This window comes from Somniosus microcephalus, chromosome 11, assembly GCF_052327205.1.
Source record: "Somniosus microcephalus isolate GS21.2 chromosome 11, FLI_Smic_1.0, whole genome shotgun sequence".
NCBI lineage: Eukaryota > Metazoa > Chordata > Chondrichthyes > Squaliformes > Somniosidae > Somniosus > Somniosus microcephalus.
In genome coordinates this window covers 213,788,806-213,804,561 of record NC_140997.1, presented here as the reverse complement: position 1 = coordinate 213,804,561, position 15,756 = coordinate 213,788,806, and the positions used below count along the sequence as shown (strand labels likewise).

Genomic DNA, 15,756 nt, shown 5'->3' with positions numbered 1-15,756 from the left:
ATTGATGCACAGTATTTATAAATCATCAGGTATTGGTAATAGAATGCATTTCTCCCATCCACTGTCTCTTTCTGCTTAAAAGCAGAATCACAGAATGTTGCAGTATAGAAACAAGCCATTTGGCCCATCAAGTCTGCGACAGTGTTTTTCTCCACAAGCCACCTTGTCTAATCTCATTCTCCTGCTTGCATCCTATACATTTTACTGTTCCTTTTTTTTGCAAGCAAATATGTAATGTGTAAGGAACTTTTTTCTAACCTCTCCTTATAATTATTTTTATGATTATCTCAAAATTGTGTCCTTTCCTTATTATCTTGCCAATCAGTGGAAGTAATCGATCACTGTTTACTTTATCATAACCTTTGATAATAATCTTGAATGCTTCTATCAGGCCATCCCTTATTCTTCTCAGTTCCAGTGAAAGAAACCTTAACTTCTTGAGTCGCTTCGTAACTGCAACCTCTCAATTTAGTGATAAAATCCTAAATGTATTTGCATATTTATACACAATACATCAGGATTACAACTATGGTAACATCCTAGTGAATCTACACTGCACCTTTTCCATGTTTATATATCCTTCTTATAATGGAGTGCCTAAAATGTAATTTATGTGTCCCCATTTCACCCCTTTATTTAATTATTGCTGGTATATGTTACTGTATTTTTCCCAGTGGGATAATCTGGGTAACTGCCCATGGTCATCAACAATAATCAGGGACAAAGTTAACAGTCACTTGGACAAGTGTGGATTAATTAAGGAAAGCCAGCACAGATTTGTTAAAGGCAAATCGTGTTTAACTAACTTGATCGAGTTTTTTGATGAGGCCTTTTGCTAAAGTGCCACATAATAGGCTTGCCAGCAAAGTTGAAGCCCATGGAATAAAAGGCAGCATGGATACAAAATTGGCTAAGTGACAGGAAACAGAGAGTAGTGGTGAACGGTTATTTTTCGGACTGGAGGAAAGTATTGATGTGCCTCAATAATCCCGAGACTCGATGTTAGCGAAACAAAACAAGGCTTTTATTAACTTAGAAGTGGAGAGAGGTATCTTCCCTGGAGGTCTGCAGTACTGGCTGTGAGGCCAGACTGAGCTGGCTTACATAGAGGCCAGGTATGGGCGGAGCCCTACACACAACACATTCCATACATTCCAATACACAATACAATGGTGAGGAGAAACCTGAAACCAACCACAGTCACAGGCAATACAATGGTAAGGGGGAACCTGAAACCAACCACAGTCACAGGCAGTGATGAGGCAGTGATGAATGGAATATTTCATCACAAGTATACAGTGGTGTTCCCCAGGGCTCGGCACAAGGACCACTGCTTTTCTTGATATATATTAATGACTTGGCCTTGGGTGTACAGGGCACAATTTCAAAATTTGCAGATGACACAAAACTTGGAAGCATAGTGAACAGTGAGGAGGAGAGCGATAGACTTCAGGAAGTTATAGACAGGCTGGTGAAATGGGCAGACACGTGACAGATGAAATTTAACGCAGAAAAGTGTGAAGTGATACATTTTGGTAGGAAGAACGAGGAGAAGCAATATAAACTAAAGGGTACAATTCTAAAGGGGGTGCATGAACAGAGAGACCTGGGGGTATATGTGCACAAATAATTGAAGGTGGCAGGGCAGGTTGAGAAAGTGGTTAAAAAAGCACACTGGATACTGGGCTTCATAAATAGAAGCATAGAGTACTAAAGCAAGGAAGTTATGATGAACCTTTATAAAACACTGGTTCAGCCACAACTGGAGTAATGGGGGCGATTTTGTGAATGAGGGGCGTTGGAGGCGGGACTGCTGCTCATTGGGTTTTAGTCCTGCCTCCATCGATTGGTGGCCAACCCACGCTATTTTCCCTTGATTGAAAGCGGGCTTAGCAGGCCAATTAAGGGAAAGCCGGTTGCAGAGAACGTTAACGTATGATATTTCATCTGTCAAAACTTTTTGACAGATGAATTGTCATTGTTTGATAGCTCTGTGAAGCTGTCAAGACCCCATCAGCCTTCTTTCTTTTACAGAAATGAGATGAATGTTGCATCTGAGAATGCAACGGCCATCTCTCATCTGCAACACGGAGGTGCGAGACTCTCCGCATATGCACCGACTGAAGCCTGCAGGAAGAAACAAAGGTAAGTACACCTTTAAAAACACTTTGCACTTACCTCAGATACTCACCTCTACACTCTTGCACCCATCACTTACCATCACACCACACTTTTGCACCCCCCCCCGACCCCCGCAGACCCAGTACTCGCTGAGCTGAGCTGGCGGGTTTTGGTGCCTTCGGGAAGCCCGCACTTGTGAGGGCAAAAAGGGAATAATCCTATTTTCTGCCTGTTAACTACCTGTTAACAGGCAGTTAATAGGCTTTAATCCCTTCCCGCCTCCAAGGAGAAGGGACCCGGCGCGAGACGGCTACCCGCCTCCTAGGAAGATGGCATGGAGGCAGGTTGGGGGTGGGTTGGGCACCCACCCCCAAATTCTGCCATTTTCCCGGCAGTCCCGCCTCCATACCCGCCTCCCCAGGGCTGGCAAAATCGCCTCATTTGTGTCCAATTCTGGGCACTGCACTTTAGGAAGGATGTAAAGGCCTTAGAGAGGGTGCAGAAAAGAGTTACAAGAATGGCTCCAGGGGTGAGGGACTTCAGTTACGTGGATAGACTGGAGAAGCTGGGGTTGTTCTCCTTGGAGCAGAGAAGGTTGAGAGGAGATTTGATAGAGGTGTTCAAAATCATGACAGAGTAGATAGAGAGAAACTGTTCCCATTGGCAGAAGGGTCAAGAAACCAGAGGACACAGATTTAAGGTGATTGGCAAAAGAACCAAAGGCGACATGAGGAAAAACTTTTTATGCAGCGAGTGGTTAGGATCTGGATTGCACTGCCTGAAAGGGTGGTGGAGGCAGACATGGCTTTCAAAAGGGAATTGGATAAGTGCCTGAAGGAAAAATATTTCCAGGACTACGGGGAAAGGGCGGGGGAGTGGTACTAGCTGAAGTGCTCTTGCAGAGAGCTGGCACGGGCTCAACGGACTGAATGGCCTCCTTCTGTGCTGTTATGTTTCATCGATGTCCATTCAACTGGTTAATAAGCAATTGTCCTGACAATATTCCCCCTTTACCTCCAGATGGAGCATTTTGATGTCCCAAGCTCCATCTACTATCTCACCCCAAAGTACCTCCAACATTACCAAGATGAATAGTTGTGCTGCCACAAATGCTCCACTCAGTTGCCCCCCCTCAACCGCCAAACCAAGGTAGATTGATGCACTGCTGCACATGGGATAGGCAATAAATGCTGGTCTTTTCAGCAACGCCCAAATCCGATGAACACTTTAAAAAAAAAAACCTATCCATTTAGCTGACATTCAAACTTGCAGCCCCTGTCTCTCTAAGATGGATAGTTCCACTGATACACAGGATGCTTCTGGTAGCCCATTCCAACCAAGGCAGACCGCTACACTGTCACAGAATCCATCTATTGGTTTTATCCACATGGATCTCTCTGTTGTCATTAAAGCTGCATTAAGTGACCCACTCACCCCAAAATTGACCATTATTCTGCCAGGCTTTAACATCACCATAAAGCCTAATGTTCTTGAAACTGAAGATGACAATAAAGTTTCATAGATCAGTATCTATACAACACTAACCATGATATTATAGATGTTATCTGGGTCATCAGAGGAGTCTTTCTCATCGACCTGTTTATCTGCGAGGTAAAATAAAACAATTACAACTAAATGTCAATCCCATTTAAGCTCGATTTACATCAGCCTAGGATTTGGAACAAATCAAGTGCTGTGTCTTAACAGTAATATGTGTAATAGTTCACTGAACTGAGCTTGAATGCTTCACTCACATGGTGTAAATTAAATATCCGGTATTTCTTTCAAAGAAGTTGAAGATTGTTCATGTGAAACACATTTCATACCACATGAAGTAGGATGATTTTCCTCAACTACAAGAATTTTATTAGTATAAAAAGGGTTACAGGCTCCACTGATGGCTCAATGAGTTTGTCCACACAGTCCAGGAAGGTTCCAGATTTTATTCCTGGTCTGTGCTGAGTTAGCTGATCTCAGTTGGGGTTGCTGTTATGTTCATAAATAAATAGGTGTTTTCATTATGAACAGCTAGCTTGAGCTAGTCATTTATTCAGCTATGTGGACTAGTGTACAGGCATCCATCTTGACTACTGCCTTGTGGGTAGACCACTACTAAACATACAGCTCCACCTAGTGTACCACTCTAGAATGACATGTTACTGATCATTACATCCCCCTTCCTTAGAGGTTAAACAAAATCAATATCAATCAATCATAACGACATAAACATCTTCACAACAGTCAACACATTTTCAAAGCTTTACTTTATGAACTCTAAGCTTTTCATTCTTTTATTATAGTTTTCTTTATACTCAAAGATTAAGTCTATCAGGCTTTTTTACTTCACATGTGGATCTTCTCAGCACAGGTAAGTCTGATGTGTTTGCATGAGAGCCTGTATGTGTGTTTGTGTTAGATTGTTCTGGTGGTGAGTGACAAGATTCAGTTGCGGCATTGTCATCGATTTGCTCTTGGATAGTTTCTTGTGTTTTCAGGAGGGAACGGCGGTTCCTCCTGAGAATCTGTCCTTCCTCAGTTCTAACAGTGTATGACCTTGGTCCTACTTCCTCAAGAACTGTAGCTTTCCTGTTCCATGCACCTGGATCCTCAATCCTGACAACATCATCCCTTGTCAATGGTTTCAGAGTTTTGGATGACTTGTCATAGTGTGATTTCTGTTTCAGCTTTAACAGTTGAAGTCTCTGTCTCAGTTCCTTACTCTGCTTTTCTTTTGCACAGCAGGGTAGCGTGGTGCACAACTTGCGACCTATTAGGAGCTCAGCAGGTGAAGAACCAAAGTCTAAAGGGGAGGCTCGGTAGCTCAGCAGGGCGAGATAAGGATCAGACTTGCTTTCTGTTGCTTTCTTCAGTAGCTGTTTGAGAACTTGAACACCTTTCTCTGCCTTACCATTCGACTGAGTATACAAAGGACTGGATGTGATGTGTTGAAAGTCATAATGTGCTGCAAACTGTTGCCACTCCTTACAGTTGAAGCACGGACCATTGTCGCTAACGGCAATCCTGGGAATTTCATGTCTGGCGAAGATGGATTTAACATGCATTATGACACTGCTTGCTGATGTGCTTGAGAGCAGCGCCATCTCAGGATAGTTAGAATAGTAGTCAATCACTATTAGATAGTCTTTACCATTCAAATGAAAGAGGTCCATACCAACCTTTTGCCATGGTGCTGTTGGTAAGTCAGCTACTATCATTGGTTCCTTTGCTTGTTTGTTTTGGTGTTTCTGACATGTCTCACATGTCTATCATGTTCTCAATGTCCTTATTTATGTCAGGCCAATAAACAGTGTCTCTTGCTCTCCTTTTGCATTTTTCAATTCCGAGGTGTCCCTCATGAATCCTTTTGAGCATGTCTTGACGTAGAGCTTATGGAATGACTATTCTGTTCTATTTTAGTAATAGTCCACTTGCGACACTTAACTCTGACCTGATGTGAAAGTACTTTGGACAGGAACCTTTTGGCCAACCATGATGAATGTTCTCTATTACTGTTTGTAACACTGTAGCCTAGAAATTCAGTTGGTTGCGCCAGCCGGTAGCGTCTTAGGAGGAGTAGATGTCGGGCGCTAGGCGGCTAGCGGCCGGGCGCAGCGCGAACTGCGCCTCTCCCCAACTTCACTAGAGATTTAGCGGCGGCGCAAAGTCTTTGCGCGCGCTCATATGCGTGCGCAGATCATGACGTCATTTCCTCGTGCAACGCCCTTTGTGCGCCCCCAACCGGAAATTCAGTCGCGACGCCCCATTGTGCGCCCGGCACCCCTAGCGACTGGTAGAGTGGAACGGTGCTCAGTCGATGCGGGGCGCGGGGGGCGCAAATTAAAGGGCACTCCTCCTGCACTATAAAAGGCTGCCATTTCGCAGCACTCCTTCTTGAGAGACGGATCTTTGCAGAGAGACCAAGGTAGAGAGCTTTCTGCTTTGGCTCAACACTCGGACAGGTACTTGTGGCTTCAGGCCACAGCTTTCCACTTGTCTTTGCCTCATTGACATATCATTCTTTGCTAACATATTATGGGGGCTGCAATGGGTGCAAACGCTGGCTTTCTCCATTGCATCCAAAGGGCTCACAGAAGCCGTGAGAGAGTGGCAGCCCTGGCTAGACGGAGAGGGGGCAACAGGCGTCGGGAAAGGAGGCCTTACCCACCCAGGGTATACCGCCAGCATTTCTCCTATCTCAACATGTCTGACGAGCAGTGTGTTCGGAGGCTGCGATTCCGAAGGGAGGTGGTCACAGAGATCTGCCACCTGCTTGGCGGTGATCTGCAGCCACAGCTGAGGAGCAGGACGTCTCTGTCGGTGGCAGTGAAGGTGACGGTGGCTCTCAACTTCTATGCCACCGGCTCCTTCCAATCCGCGACTGGGGACATTTCCAACATCTCCCAGTTCGCCGTGCATTGCTGCATCCGCCAGGTGACCAATGCCCTTTTCAAAAGGAGACGTCAGTTCATCTCCTTCTCCATGGCCCTTGCCAAGCAGCAACAGCGTGCAATGGGCTTTGCAGCATTCGCGGGCTTCCCCATGGTGCAGGGCGCCATTGACTGCATGCATGTGGCTTTGCGGGCACCTCTGGAGAATACCGAGGATTACCGCAACCGGAAGGGCTACCATTCGCTCAACGTCCAGCTGGTGTGTGACCACAGGCAGCTCATCCTAGCTGTCAATGCCCGCTTTCCAGGCAGCAGCCACGATGCCTTCATCCTGCGACAGACTTCTGTGGCAGACATGTTCCAGGCCCAGCCTCACCCACGAGGATGGCTTATCGGGGACAAAGGCTATCCTTTGTGTACCTGGCTGATGACCCCGCTCCGTGCGCCCAGCACCCCTGCTGAAGAGGGATACAACGAAAGCCATCAAGCGACCAGGAACATCATCGAACAAACAATCGGCGTCCTGAAGCAACGGTTCCGCTGTCTGGATCGTTCCGGTGGAGCCCTACAATATTCGCCGGAGCGAGTCTCCCATTTCGTGGTCTTTTGCTGCATGCTGCACAACCTGGCTATCCGCAGGACTCAGCCACTGCCACCAGAGATTGGAGGACCACCTGAGGAGGAGGAAGAGGAGGAGGACCAGCACAGGAGGGAGGCAGAAAGTGCAAGGGCCGCCCGTCGCCGGCTTATTGAATGTCGCTTCTAGGCCCCCTCTCAGGGAATGGCTTGTGCCAATGTCAGCAGATGAATGTAGCCACTCCACAAGCCCTCAGCCAAGCAGGGCAACCAGGACTAGACAAAAAAACCATGCACAGTGCAATTTAAGAACAATAATTTATTGCAAACCTCTGCCCTTCCCACATTACAACCTCATGTGGAGAAGCCCCCCCAAAAACACAAAACTACCAGTCTCGGCCTTACAAAAAGAAAGAAAGACACCAGTCTCGGCCTTACAAAAACACAACTACACCAGTCTTGGCCTTACAAAAAGAAAGAAAGACACCAGTGTCGGCCTTACAAAAACACAACTACACCAGTCTCGGCCTTACAAAAAGAAAGACACCAGTCTCGGCCTTACAAAAACCCAACTACACCAATCTCGGCCTTACAAAAAGCACCAGGCATTTGTGCAGAGCTTCTACTTTTTGCCCTGCGAGGGCGATGCCTTTCGCATCCTTGCCTGGACCCTGCCCGCCCTGCAGCTCCTCCTCAATGGGAGCCCAGTGGCTGCAGCAAGGCTGGCGGAAGGCTGCTGAGGGTCAGATGGCGAGACGGCAGATGCCCTTGGGGGTCGGCCTGCACCAGCTCTGGCCTTGGAGGGGCCGGCTGCTGACTGCTCCAACTCTGCCTGGGCGGCAGCAGTCTGTCCAGCGGCTCGTGGCAGCTGCAATGGCAGAGTGGCAGTGTCGGCTGCAGGAATGGCGCCAACCTGGCAGATCGCAGGTGCTCGCTGGTCGCCTGAGACATTGGCACTCGCACGGGCCAGCACTGCAGCATGCGCAGCAAACAGCTGAAGAACAGACTGCTGGGCTGCTGCTGCGCGGCGGGTGCCCTGGCGATGCCTGGCTGATCCAGCGAGGGTGGCAGCAGTTAGTGCCCGTGTGGCCCTGGTCTGTGTCCGCATGACAACAGCCAGTGAATGGACGGCATGACTGAGCACTTGGCTCGAAGCCGCCTGTGCTGCCGCGAAGTCCTGTAGACTCCTGGCCTGTGCTGCTCCAAATTGCTGCACACTCCTTGACAAAGACTCAATGGAGTCAGGCATCCTTGCCACTGCAGCCATGAGCTCATTGTGCCTGCGCTCAGCCTGGACGGCCATTTCCTCCAGGAGCCGCACCTCCTCTGCGCTGACCGTCGCAGGACTGGAGGCCGCACTCACCCTCTGGGGAGAAGTCCGCCGAGCTTCCCCACCCCTCCCGCGTTGCTGCAGGCCGCTGGGCCCCGGAGCTTCACTCTCCTCCGACCCTTCCCCCCGGCTCCCCTCCAGGGAAGACGTGTCCCCTTCATCGCCATGGGCTGGCGCGGCTGAGGGTGGCACTGATGGGCCGGCTTCCTCTTCCTCCTCCTCTAATTCAGAAGCGCTGACAGTGGCAGCTTGAGGGCCCGCCTCCTCACCTGGCGATTCACCATCTGAAAGCAGGAAGGCACAAGAGTAGCTTTAGAGTGAGGACAGGGCGGCAGCGAGGGAGGCATGAGTGCTGCCATTCACTGCATTGGTCGGACAGTGGCAAAGGATGCTGATCTGAGGCGCAAGTGGAACGAGAGAGGTCAAAAAGGTGATGCCCTTACCATTGGTGCCCAGAACAGGGTCGGCATCTCCAGTGGTGACGGGGCCAATCAGCCGGCCTGCCATAATGCGCTCCACACGCTGGTCGAGGTCGGAGAGCTCTTTGACGTCAGGACGGCCTCCCCCGGTCTCAGTTCGTTTCCGCCGGTTGTGCGCCACCTTGGCCTGCAAGAGAAAGGACGGCCTCTAAGTACAGTGTGAAGCCCTGATCTTGTCTGCACTGTCTCCCATGGTCGAATAGCTTGTACAGTGTGTAGCCCTGATCTTGTCTGCAATGCCTCCCATGGTCGAATAGCTTGTACAGTGTGTAAAGTGCTGAATGTGCAAGTGATTTTCATGACAGTCCCATAGCTGCTGGATGAGGGCTGGCCATTAGGGCTTTCAGGTCCCTTTGCCCATAAAGTGAGGTGCACATGCAGGGATGAGGAGGACACTGGAAAGGGTACTCACCCTGACAACCCGAGTGAGGTCGTTGAACTTCTTCCGGCATTGCACAGGAGTCCTGGCAACCACGCTGTTGGAAGACACCCTGTTTGAGACCTCCCTCCAGGCTTTCCGGTAGGCGCTGGACAGCGGCCTCTTGCCACCTCCTGGGAGCAGAACATGGCGCCTGCGCTCCACTCCGCCAACCAGCAGCCTCAGGTCACTGTCGCTGAAGCGCTGCGCTCTCTCCCTGGCCTTCTCCATAGCCCTGGGCGTTGTGCAGGTGAAGCTGAAGTGGTCAGGTCTAGGTTGAGGGCTGCAGTGTGCAGGGCGTGGCAGGCAAACAAATCGACCCTCCCCCTTTAAGAGCTGACCGGCGCCAGAGTGTCTGCCGTCAATCAACAACTCGCCGCACCGGCGCTGCGCCCGGCCTCGGGGGTATCGCTGAGCACCGCCGGCTTAGCGCCTAAAGATAGTCGTGCATCACCTATTTTAGCGCAGCAGCAACCTCTTGGGGCGATGCGACTGAATATCGGCGAAGGTGGCGCGACTTTGCGCCGGGCGCAAACTTCAGCGTCCGCCCGACTTTACCGCCCCAAAAGTGGCTATACTGAATTTCTAGGCCTGTATCTTTTACTGTTTCTTCTGCTATTTGCTTTGATTTTGTGTCTGACATGGGCAGCGCAGCAGTGACCATACTCACATGAACATCCACGTCTTCCTCAGTAGAGCTCACATGACTCATTGTGGGTGCTCGGGATAGTGCATCTGCTAACACTATGTGTTTGCCTGGTGTGTAGATCAGTTCAAAGTCATATCTTTGCAGCTTCATCATGAGTCGTTGAATCCTTGGAGACATCTCATTCAGGTTTTTTTTTATGATGGCAACCAGTGGGCAGTGGTCTGTCTCAACTGTGAAGGTGGGAAGTCCATATATGTAGCCATGGAACTTTTCTAGTCCAACTACCAAGCCTAGACATTCCTTTTCAATCTGGGCGTATCGACAGTCAGAGTCAGTCATAGACCTGGAGGCATAGGCAACAGGCTTCCAATCTTCACCCTCTGCTTGTAGCAAGACCGCGCCTAGGCCATCTTTTGATGCATCCGTTGACACTTTGATTCTCTTTGTTGGGTCAAAGAAGGTGAGTACAGGTGTGGTTGTCAGCACTGTTTTGAGGTTCATCCACTCTTGTTCATGTCTTTCTGTCCATGCGAACTCATTTGTTTTATGTAGCAGGTCTCGCAGACAGGCTGTCTTGGCTGACAAGTTAGGAATGAACTTTCCAATGAAGTTTATCATCCCCATGATGCGTAGCACTCCTTTTTTGTCAGTGGGTCGGGGCATTTTGAGTATGGCGTTTACTTTTTCCATATCTGGCTCTATTCCTTTACCAGATAGATTATCTCCTAGGAAAGTGACTTCCTGGATGCCAAACTGACACTTGGCTTTGTTGAGCTTCAGTCCATTCCGGCGTATGCTCTGTAGCACTTTAGTCAGTCTCTCATTGTGTTCTTTCAGTGTGGAGCCCCAGATGATGATGTCATCAATATAGACCCGAACTCCTTCCAGACCTTCAATTATGTGTTCCATCGCTCTATGAAAGATTTCAGATGCAGATATTATCCCGAAAGGCATTCTGAGGAAACAATACCTGCCAAATGGTGTGTTGAAGGTACAGTATTTGGTGCTCTCTTCATCCAGTTTTGTTGCCAAAATCCTTGTGAGGCATCGAGCTTTGTGAAGTATCTGGCACCTGACATTTCACTGGTGATTTCTTCTCGCTTGGGAATCTGGTAGTGTTCACGTTTTATGTTTGCATTTAAGTCCTTTGGATCCATGCATACTCTTAGATCATTGTTCTTTTTCTTTACACATACCATGGAGTTAACCCAGTCTGTTGGCTCTTCGACTTTCCTGATGACTCCTAGTGTGGTCATTCTGTAGAGTTCTTTCTTGAGCCGGTCACGCAGGGGTGCTGGAACTCTCCGTGGAGCATGTACCACTGGCTGAGCATCCTCCTTTAGCTGGATCTTGTAAGTGAATGGTAGAACTCCAAATCCTTTGAACACATCCTGGAAATTACTCACTACAGAATCCACCGAGTCATCTGGTCTACTTATGGCACAGTTTATACGGTAGACTCTCTTGACCAGTTCTAAGTCCTCACAAGCTTTGTCAGTAGTGAATCAAGTCCTTCAGCCACAACAGAAAACATGAGATGATGCACTTTGTCTTTGACTGTCACTTTAAGTGTGCATACACCTAAGCTATCTATTTTCTGTCCATTATAGTTCTTCAGTAGTACTGACTTTTTCTGTATTTTGGGCTTTTCTTTCATATTTTTAATGTCACTCATACTGATTAAGTTTGCTTTTGCCCCAGTGTCTCGTTTCAATGTAACTAATGCTCCATTTACCTGCAGTGGCATCATCCATTTGTCCTCTTTTACTGCATTAACTTTATGTTCAGCATTGTCCATTCCTGAGGGTTGCACATTTTCTGTATCCGTTTCTATATTGTCACATGACACCATTCCTACAAAAAATGTCTCACTTAAATCAGTGTCCTCAATCACATTGACTTGTTGCCCTTTCTTTGTTTTTACTTTTGAAAAGCATTGTTTGGCAAAGTGATTCTTTCCATTATATTTTGTGCACATTTTTCCAAATGCTGGGCATTGTCTTGACTGGTGCTGGTAACCACAGCGTTTACAATTAAAAATTTCATCCTCCGATTGCTTTGCATTTCTGTTCTGCCCATGTTTCTTCCCCTTGTAGGACACAGCACCGACAGCAGCGCAGTCACTCATTACAGTCGCATCATTATTAATTTCACAGAACGTCTTTGCGTGCTGCCGAGCTAGCTCACTGGCATGGCATATTTTCACAGCATCCTCCAATGTTAGTTCGGTTTCTCTCAACAAACGTTCCCAGACCTTTTTCTCATGAATACCAAACACAATCTGATCACGAATCATGGATGATTTCAGTTCAGAGAAATTACATGTCTGTGCTTTCAGTTTCAGATCGGTCACAAAGCTATCAAAAGTCTAATTTTGCTGCTGTGTCCGTGAACGGATCACGTACCTCTCATAGGTCTCGTTCTTTTTGGGAGAACAATGTATCAAACTTCTTTAGCACATCGTCCATTTTTTCTCTGCCCTCCTCTTGATCAAATACAAACGTATTAAATACCTCTATCACCTGCGGGCCTGCAACCGTGAGCAGTAACGCTATTTTCCTTGCGTCTGGCTTCGTACCGAACCCGATGGCAGCAATGTAGAGTTCGAAATGTTGTTTGAAAGTCCGCCAATTGCAGTCGACATTCCCCATGAGTTTCAAACCCTCCGGTGGCTTCAAATTCTCCATGTCGCGTTTCACAATATTCAGCAGATATTACCAATCCTGGTACCATGTTTTATGTTCATAAATAAATAGACGTTTTCATTATGAACAGCTAGCTTGAGCTGGTCATTTATTCAGCCATGTGGACTAGTGTACAGGCATCCATCTTGACTACTGTCTTGTAGGTAGACCACTACTAAACATACAGCTCCACCTAGTGTACCATTCTAGAATGACATGTTACTGATCATTACAGTTGCTAGATTGATTCCTGGGATGAAAGGGTTGTCCTATGAGGAGAGATTGAGTAGATTGGGCCTATACTCTCGAGTTTAGAAGAATGAGAGGTGATCTCATTGAAACATATAAGATTCTGAGGGGGATTGACAGGGTAGATGCTGAGAGGTTGTTTCCCCTGGCTGGAGAGTCTAGAACTAGGGGGCATAGTAACAGGATAAGGGGTCGGCCATTTAAGACTGAGATGAGGAGGAATTTCTTCACTCAGAGCATTGTCAAACTTTGGAATTCTCTACCCCAGAGGGCTGTGGATGCTCAGTCGATGAGTATATTCAAGGCTGAGATAGATAGATTTTTGGACTCTAGGGGAATCAAGTGAAATGGAGATCAGGCGGGAAAGTGGAGTTGAGGTTGAAGATCAGCCATGATCTTATTGAATGGCAGAGCAGACTCGACGGGCCGTATGGCCCACACCTGCTCCTAATTCTTACATTGCTTCTTATGTTGGAGAGGGGAAGATTAGTCCGGTTTCTTGCTCCTGATCACAACGCCTGCTAGAAATGTGCGTGCATGCAAAAGTTGAGTGAGGGCAGGATTGGCTCTGATGTTCCCCACAATTGAATAGCTTGCCAACACTCACTGCCAAGATTGGCAAACAAATAGTGGCCACTTTAATGAGGTACTGGAGGACACCCATGGAACTGTAGCCCAGCAAAGAGTTAACGCCTTCAAGAGGAAAAGGGAGGAGCAAATTGACAAGTGGGGGATAAAAAGTATTTATTGAGTGATAAATAGAGTGTAATGCTCTAACTCCATTCAGTGTACAGGATAGTGTATGTAAGGCTATGTGGTCATTGCATTGTGTGTACAAGATAATCTATGAACCATCACATGGTCATTCCGCTGTATGTAATTGATCAGGTGTGAAATACCCATGTGGTCAGTGCATTGTTTGTACAAGATGATGCATTAAATGTTCCACTGTATGGGATGGTGTGTGGATCTGCTTGTGGTTACTGTGTTTTATGTACAGGATGCTGTATGGAAACCCACGGTGAAACTTATATAAAATGAGAGGAACTACACTGAAAGTTACATCTATGTGGAGTGCTGTACCGTCCCTGGACAAATTCCCCCAGCTTTGTGATAAAATCCTGCTTACCATCAGAATCACAACCATCAGAATCACCAACACCATCGTCTAGGTCGCTTTCCCCATTGATTATCTTATCCTTTTTCTGAGGGCTCTTTGGTGGTTTGGGCAACTTCTTCTCCAACCAGCCTCTGTTGCGCAGACTTTGTCGGATCACTGGATATGGACCGCAGATGGTAAATATCTTTTTTAGCTAAGCAATGAGAATGTTGTTTTATTATTTAGTGAAATCATATTTAACTCATTCACTTTGTACAATGGAAAACAGCAATGTTAGCACACAACATGCCTCATGCAGAGCATAGCTTGTCCTGACAGATGGCACTTTTCTCCTATGCACAGTGCAGCTCCTTTCATACTTTCGTTTTGCATCTTATTCTATGGTTGCACTTTATTGCAGCATTCATTTCTCTGCCTAGATTGTCTTCAATTTCTTTGATAAATTTATCTTCATCTAGAGGAAGGGTGTCGCAGCATTCGTAACAAAATTGACGAGTTGACGGTGCAAATAACTACACATGGGTATGATCTGGTGGCCATTACGGAAACATGGCTACAAGATAATCATGACTGGGAACTAAACATACAAGGGTATTTGACAATTAGGAAGGACAGACAGGAAGGAAAGGGAGGTGGGGTTGCTATGTTAATCAAGGATGGAATCACTGCAATAGTCAGAAATGATATTGGGTCAAAGGATCAGGATAGTGAAACAGTTTGGGTGGAGATAAGGAATAATAAGGGGAAAAAGTCACTGGTGGGCGTAGTCTATAGGCCTCCTAACAGTTGCAACTCTGTTGGTCGGAGTATAAATCGGGAAATAGTTGGGGCTTGTAATAAGGGAACAGCTATAATCATGGGGGATTTTAACTTTCATATTGACTGGACTAATCAAATTGGGCAGGGCAGCATTGAGGAAGAGTTCATAGAGTGTATTAGGGACGGGTTCCTTGAGCAGTATGTAACTGAACCAACCAGGGGGCAGGCAATCTTAGATCTGGTCCTGTGTAATGAGACAGGATTAATAAAAAATGTCCTAGTAAAGGATCCCCTTGGAATGAGTGACCATAATATGGTTGAATTCCAAATTCAGTTTGAGGGTGAGAGAGTTGGATCTCAAACCAGTGTACTAAGCTTAAATAAAGGAGACTATGAAGGTATGAGAGTAGAATTGACTAAAGTGGACTGGGAAAACAGATTAAAGTGTAAGACGGTACAAGGGCAGTGGTCTACATTCAAGGAGATATTTCACATCTTTCAAGATAAATATATTCCACTGAGGAAAAAGGGGAGTGAAGGAAAAGACAGCCATCCGTGGCTTAGTAAAGTAATAAAGGATAGTATTCGACTGAAAACAAGGGCATATAAATTAGCCAAATCTAGTGGGAGGATAGAAGATTGGGAAGCATTTAAAAGCCAGCAAACAATAACTAAAAGATTAATTAAGAAAGGGAAGATAGATTATGAAAGTAAACTAGCAAAAAATATAAAAACAGATAGCAAGAGTTTCTACAGCTATATAAAAAGAAAAAGGGTGGCTAAAGTGAACGTTGGTCCCTTAGAGGATGGGACCGGGAAACTAGTGGTGGGGAACATGGAGATGGCAAAGACACTGAACAAATATTTTGTATCAGTCTTTACAGTAGAGGACACTAAAAATATCCCAACACTGGACAAACAGGGGGCAATGGGGGGGAGGAGCTAAACACGATTAAAATCACTAAGGAGATGGTACTCAGTAA

At 46.8% G+C, this 15,756-nt stretch overlaps 1 protein-coding gene across 3 annotated transcripts in view; it reads right to left on the bottom strand.

Annotated features, from left to right (window-relative positions):
* LOC147111214 (tubulin tyrosine ligase 3-like) overlaps nucleotides 1-15,756 on the bottom strand; it is a 74,720-nt gene that overhangs the window by 37,123 nt on the left and 21,841 nt on the right. For 2 of the 3 annotated variants that reach the window (XM_086001873.1, XM_086001874.1), the window contains 2 exons: nucleotides 14,024-14,207; nucleotides 3,667-3,725 (listed from right to left, as the gene is read on the bottom strand). In XM_086001873.1, the coding sequence (XP_085857999.1) occupies nucleotides 3,667-3,725; nucleotides 14,024-14,207 (243 nt within the window). Of the gene's footprint in view, nucleotides 1-3,666; nucleotides 3,726-14,023; nucleotides 14,208-15,756 lie in introns of those variants that run through there. The other variant, XM_086001875.1, reaches the window with a different exon arrangement.